General features: G+C 44.6%; 1 protein-coding gene across 1 annotated transcript; it reads left to right on the top strand.

Moving 5' to 3' along the window:
- The first annotated feature begins 2,377 nt into the window (after nucleotides 1-2,377).
- LOC138885110 (uncharacterized) lies at nucleotides 2,378-5,389 on the top strand. Its single transcript, XM_070166009.1, has 7 exons — nucleotides 2,378-3,094; nucleotides 3,190-3,254; nucleotides 3,800-3,935; nucleotides 4,089-4,256; nucleotides 4,401-4,543; nucleotides 4,868-5,194; nucleotides 5,278-5,389. Exons 1-7 carry the CDS (start codon nucleotides 2,378-2,380, stop codon nucleotides 5,387-5,389), a joined length of 1,668 nt encoding a protein of 555 aa, XP_070022110.1.
- The last annotated feature ends 1,702 nt before the right edge of the window (nucleotides 5,390-7,091 follow it).

Raw genomic sequence — 7,091 nt, 5'->3', positions numbered from 1 at the left:
CTATCTATTCTGTTTCAGGCAGCAGGATAGTGATATTTTGTACATTCTACTAGTTGCTCTACTACTTGTGATACTAGTTCCTGGCACACACTTGTAGACTATTATTTTGGGATGTATTTATATTATTATGAGCTTGTTAATTATCGACTGTTTAAAAGCATAACTGTTAAGAAAAGTGTTTGGGTGGTTTTGGTAAAATAATGAGAACCCGGTAGTTGAATTAGGGTTGGCTTGCCTGACAATAGTGTCGGGCGCCATCACGACCTACGATGGAATTTGGGTCATAAAAATATGGTATCAGAGCACTAGGTTCACTTAGGTCACACATGATGTGGGAAAACTTAATAGAGTCTTGCGGATCGGTATAAAGACGTATGTATTTATATTCGATAGGCTATAGTGTGTTTGGAAACTGCTATTTATTCTTCTTATATCGTGTAGTTAATGGTATACTAAATTTCCATCTTCTATTCTGTTGTAGATGGTGAGGACGCGCACGACATACATTCTAGACCCGGGAGGAGCTGCTCCCCATATTGCTAGAGGCCTAGGCAGAGGCTGGGGGAGGGCACCGGCCCGATGTAGGGGGCGAGGGCGTCTTAGAGCTACCCAAGTGGCACCACCGGCGGATCCTGCGAGGGATCCTATAATTAAGGAGTAGGGCGAGGTGCTCGTAGCTGAGCCTACCCTGGTGGACTTTATGACAACACTGGTTTTCAGGAGGTCATGGGCCGTATGTTCCGGTTCATGGATACCATGACTCAGGCTGGTTTATTTCCAGCAGACCCAGCCACATCTCAGGTGGGAGGGGGAGCATAGACCCCTACTGCCCAGGCTCCTGGTCATGCTGATCTAGTGTATTAGACCCCCGGTGCACTACCCGCGGATGGAGCTCAGCCAGTTGCCGCAGTGGTAAACGAGTTCAGACCGATTGCGGGCGGTGATCCGCATAAGTTATTGGATAGATGGACTAGGCTGCACCCTCCTCTCTTCGAAGGTGAGCGTCATGAGGATGCTCAAGATTTCATTGATAGGTGTAGGGACAGACTGCATATCATGAGGATATTGGAGTCTCATAGGGTTGACTTCACTATGTTCCAGTTGGAGGGCAGGGCCCGTAGATGGTGAGAGCCCTATGTTTTTGGCAGGCCAGTAGGTTCTCCTCCAATTACTTGGAGTCAGTTCATACAGCTTTTCCTGGATATGTATATTCCACCCTCTAAGAGGGAAGAGCTGCAGTATCAGTTTGAGTAGCTTGAGCAAGGTTAGATGTCGGTGACCAACTATTAGGCGAGGTTTTTGGAGTTGTCCCCCCATGCACTGATAATACTTTCTACTAACACAGAGAGGGTGCAAAGGATTTTTACAAGGTTATGTTCTGGTATTAGGGCCAACATTGCCCGAGAGGTGGAGTTGGAGACTTCTTATCAGCTAGTAGTGGAGATTGCTCGGAGGATTGATGGCTACCATCTGAGAGGTAGAGAGCGGATGCAGCAGGACAAGAGGGCTCGATTCTCTGGAGAGTTCAGAGGTTCTAGGCTAGGGGCAGAGGTCATTTTAGGAGGGGTCAACTCAGCATTCCCCCATATTCAACACCACCACTTCCTCAAGGTGCTCCAGCGCCCCCCTATGTTAGCGCTATTTTAGAGAGTTCTTACCGCCTGCCAGCTATCTAGGGTTCTTCCAGTGGGTATTCAGGTCCCCATTCTTCAGGTTCCTACTTCAGTGCTATACCGGAGAGTTCATACCGCCCACCAACTATTCAGGCTTCTTCCAATGGGTCTATAGGCCATCAGGATCATATATCAAGGCAGTAGGTTGCCGCTCCGAGGGGTTGTTTCAAGTGCGGAGACCGTAGTCACATGAGGAGATACTACCCCAAACTTCGGGGCAAGGTAGTACAGCAGGGTCAATAGCCTATGATTATAGCACCAACTATTTAGCTACCCAGAGGTAGAGGACAGACCGGTAGGGGCCATCCTAGAGGTGGAGGCCAGGCAGGGAGAGGTCAGCCAGCTACTGCTCAGTCAGGTGAAGTCCAGCCAGCTGGCTTTCCAGCCATATTTTATGCTTTTCCGACCAGACCAGAAGCATTGGCCTCAGATGCCATTATCACATGTATTATTTCCATCAGCGGTAGAGATGCTTTAGTGCTATTTGATCAGGGTCTACCTATTCATATGTATCATCTCTGTTTATTCATTTTCTGTATATTCCTCGTGAGTCCTTGGGTACTCATGTTCATGTATCCACTCATGTGGGCGATTTTGTGGTTGTAGATCGGATCTACCTGTCCTGTGTGGTCATATTCTATGGTTTTGAGACTAGAGCAGATCTTCTGTTGCTTGATATGACCGACTTTGAGGTCATCCTAAGCATGGACTTGTTTTCCCCGTATCACACCGTCCTAGATTACCATGCCAAGACTGTTACTTTAGCAATGCTAGAGTTGCCAAGGTTGGAGTGGAAGAGTTCCTCAGTTAGTACATCTAGTCGGGTTATCTCTTTTTTGAAGGCTCAACATATGGTTGAGAAGGTTTGTTTGGCTTATCTAGCTTATGTTCGAGATACCACCGTAGATTCTCCGACGATTGATTCAGTTCCAATAGTCCAGGAGTTCACCTATGTGTTTCCTTCTGACCTTCCAAGCATGCCGCCGGATCATGATATTGATTTGTGTATTGATTTTGCTCCAGGTACCCAGCCTATATCTATCCCACCATACCGTATGGCTCTGAATGAGCTGAAAGAGTTGAAGGAGCAACTTGAGAAGTTGTTATCAAAGGGTTTTATCAGACCGAGTGTGTCACTTTGGGGTGCACCAGTGTTATTTATGAAGAAGAAGGATGGGACTATGGGGATGTGCATTGATTACCGCCAGTTAAACAAGGCTACCATCAAGAACAAGTACCTGTTGCCGCACATTGATGATTTGTTCAACCAGTTGCAGGGTGCTAAGGTGTTCTCTAAGATCGACTTGAGATCAGGGTATCACCATAAGATTCGGGACTCGGATGTCCCGAAGACTACCTTCCGTACTAGATATGGCCATGATGAGTTTCTGGTGATGTCCTTTGGCTTGACTAATGCCCAGGTGGTGTTTATGGACTTAATGAATAGGGTGTTCAGACCTCATATTGATTCCTTTGATATCGTTTTCATTGACGACATCTTGATATACTTACGTAGCTTGGGGGAGCACAAACAACATTTGAGAGTAGTGCTTCTGACCTTGCGAGAGCAGAAGCTATAATGTATGTTCTCAAAGTGTGAGTTTTGGCTAGAGTCAGTAGCATTCTTGGGGCATATTTTATCAGGAGAGGGTATTAAGGTGGATCCCAAAAAGATTGAGGTAGTTCAGAGTTGGCCACATCCTACTTCAGTTACTAAGATCAGGAGTTTCCTAGGGTTAGTAGGTTATTACCGCCGATTTTTCAGGGTTTTTCATCCATTGTATCACCTCTAACTAGATTTACCCAGAAGGGTGCTCCATTTCATTAGTTTGATGATTGTGAGGCGAGCTTTCAGAAGTTCAAGATAGCTTTGACTACAACACAGGTTCTAGTGTTGCCTTCTGGTTCAGGGATGTATAGAGTATATTATGACGCTTCTCGCATTGGCTTGGGATGTGTATTGATGCAGGGGGGCGATTTATTGCATATGCTTTACATCAGCTGAAGATTCATTAGAAGAATTACCCTCTGCATGACCTAGAGTTAGCAACGACTGTTTATGCTCTTAAGATATGGAGGCATTATCTGCATGGGGAATCATGTGTGGTTTATACTGATCATCGCAGCTTACATCATTTGTTTAATCAAAGGGATCTCAATTTGAGGCAGTGTAGATGGATGGAGTTACTAAAGGATTATGACATCACCATTCTTTATCATCTAGGCAAGGAAAATGTGGTCGCGGATGCCTTGCGTAGGAAAGTAGAGAGTATGGGTAGCTTTCCATTCATTTCAGTGGAGGAGAGGCCACTAGCTTTGGACATTTAGTCTTTGTCTAACAGACTTGTGAGGTTGGACATTTTAGAGCCCAGCCGAGTCGCTGTGTATATTGTTGCTCACTCTTTGTTATTGCAGCAGATCAAGGCTCGACAGTTCGATGATCCGTATTTGGCAGTTCTTAGAGAGGGGGTGCTACAGGGTAGTGCCAAGGAGGTCTCTATTGGTGAGGATGTTGTTCTGCGACTCCAGGATCGTCTATGTGTTCCTTATGTCGATGGCTTGAGGGAGAGGATTCTAGAGAAGGTACACAATTCACGATATTCCATTCATCTAGGTGCTACAAAGATGTATCGTAACATGATGCAGTATTATTGGTGGCATTGGATGAAGAAGGACATAGTTTAGTTTGTGTCTAGGTGTTTGAATTGCCAACATATTAAGTATTAGCACCAGAGGCAACGTGGCCTACTTCAGCAGATGCCTATACCTGAGTGGAAGTGGGAGCGGATTACTATGGACTTTGTAGTTGGGCTGCCGCGGACATTGCAGAAGTTTGATGCAGTTTGGGTCACTGTCGACAAGTTGACCAAGTCGGCACACTTTATTCCGGTTGTGACTACTTATACTTCATAGAGGTTGGATTATATCTACATTCGGGATAAAGTTCGGTTGCATGGTGTTCCTGTTTCCATCATATCAGATAGAGGCCCTCAGTTCACTTCCCATTTCTGGAGAGTCGCATAGGGTGAGTTGGGGACCCGCGTAGATCTCAGCACAACATTTCACCTGCAGACTGACGGGAAGTCAGAGCGGACAGTTTAGATTCAGGAAGACATGCTTATAGCGTGTGTGATTGACTTTGGAGGGCAGTGGGATCGGTTCTTGCTTTTACCCAAGTTTTCTTACAATAACAGTTATCAGTCCAGCATCGAGATGGTTCCATTTGATGCTTTATATGGTCGGCGATGTCTTTGTCCTATCGGGTGGTTTAATCCTAGTGAGGCTAAGTTGTATGGTACAGATTTGGTAAGAGATGCCTTGGAAAAGGTAAAGTTGATTCAGAAAAGGCTTCGCACTGCACAGTCCAGACAGAAGAGTTATGCGGATCAGAAAGTACGTGGTGTATCATTCATGGTCGGCGAGAAAGTTCTCTTGAAAGTCTTACCGATGAAGGGTATTATGAGATTTAGGAAGAAGGGCAAGTTGAGCCCTAGGTTTACAGGCCCATTTGAGGTGTTGAGGTGAGTTGGAGAGGTTGCTTATGCGCTTGCCTTACCCCTAGCTTATCGGGAGTTGATCCAGTTTTTCATGTATCTATGCTTAGGAGGTATCATGACGACTTGTCTCATGTGTTAGGCTTCAGTATTATTAAACTATACGAGAGCTTGGGTTATGAGGAGGAGCCATTTGCCATTGTTGATAGACAGAATCGCTAGTTGAGATCCAAGATTATTTCTGCGGTAAAGGTCTAGTGCAGGGGCCAACCAGTCTTGAGGCGACCTAAGAGTCCGAGGAGGACATGCGGAGCAGATATCCACACTTATTTAGCACTTCAAATATCAATCTAAACCTGTTCGAGGACGAACATTTGTTTAAAAGGTGGAGAATGTAATGACTCGATTGGTCGTTTTGTTTTCTAGAACCCTATTCCCCTAAATAAGACTTTTAGTACTTATTTTTACTGATTTATGACTTGCAGGGATGGTTGGTTCGGAATTTTGAAGAGTTTGGGTTAAAATTGGAACACTTAGTTCCTTAAGGTTGGCTTAAAAGGCCAAGTTTGACTTCAGTCAACGTTTTGAGTAAACGACGTTGGAATCGAGATTGGAAGGTTCCAACGGGTTTGTATGATGATTTCAGACTTGGACGTATGTCTGGATCAGGTTTTGGATGACCCGGGAGCGTTTTGGTGCCTTAAGAATTTTGAAGTTCTTAAATATTTGGTTTGGTGTGGGTTTTTGTGTTATTGAGGTCCGAATGAAATTTTGAGACCGGGAATAGTTCTGTATTTTCATTAAAGACTTGCATGCCAAATTTGGTGTCAATCAGAGTAGTATAAGTGTGTTTTGTTCCATTGGATATGAATTGAAGAACTTGAAGTTCATAAGTTTGATTCAATTGGTTTTAGGGGGTGATTCTTAGATTTAGCGTTGTATCGGGCGTTCCGAGGGTTCGAGTAAGTCCGTTTTATAATTTCAAACTTATCAAAATATTTGGGTGGGGCCTCGGGAGCCCCGAGCGTCAATTGGACGAGGCTCGAGTTGATTTAGAAAATTTTGGAAGGAGCTGAAGCTCCAGGTTGCTGTAATAACCACACCTGCGATTGGCCAGCCGCAGGTGCGAGACCGCAGAAGCAGTCGATCCTTCGCAGGTGCGGCCCAAGGGCGGGAGCCCAGGAACCATAGATGCAGCTCCTCTTTCGCAGAAGCTACCCCCAGACCACAGATGCGGCCCTGGACAGCTCGATCAAACTCTGCAGATGCGGACCTTTCCTTACAAAAGCGAGACCGCAGATGCAGTCCCCTAACCGCAGGTGCGGAAATCGCTGAAGGCAGTGCCTTCATTTAATACGGGAAATGTGTCATTTTTGACACATTTCATTCATTTCTTAAGCGATTTGGGAGCATCCAAAGTGCATATTTCAGCCTAGCATTGTGAGGTAAGTTATTTCTACATAATGTTAGTTTAACACATACTTTAGGGATAGATTTCACTATGTAAATTAGTGAAAATTGTGGGTTTAGAGTAAAGCCTAGAGTTTTGATAAAAACAAGATTTAACCACGAAATTTGTTATGGAATGAAGTAAAAATCATATATTCTTGATCCTTAGGTTTTGGGTAACAATTTCCCTCGAGAATTTCCGGAATCCGGGCACGTGGGCCTGGGGATGAATTTTAGGAAACTTGTATTTAGGTTGGGGAAGTACTTTAACAGTTAGAATATGAACTCTTGAGCTTGTATTGACTAGTTCTTACCCCATTTGAATAGATTTGGATCGTTCAGCTCCGAATTGAGGGTTTGAGCGTGTTCTTAAATTAGAAGTAAGCTTTGGAGTAAGGTGAGTCTCCTTTCTTACCTCGTAAGAGGGAAATAACCCACTAGGTAAATTAAATAAATGTATATGACTATCTATGGG

Source organism: Nicotiana sylvestris, chromosome 2 (assembly GCF_000393655.2).
Source record: "Nicotiana sylvestris chromosome 2, ASM39365v2, whole genome shotgun sequence".
In the NCBI taxonomy this organism is placed as follows: Eukaryota; Viridiplantae; Streptophyta; class Magnoliopsida; order Solanales; family Solanaceae; genus Nicotiana; species Nicotiana sylvestris.
Note: the sequence above shows the minus strand (reverse complement) of the source record. Positions and strands in the feature narration are given on the sequence as shown.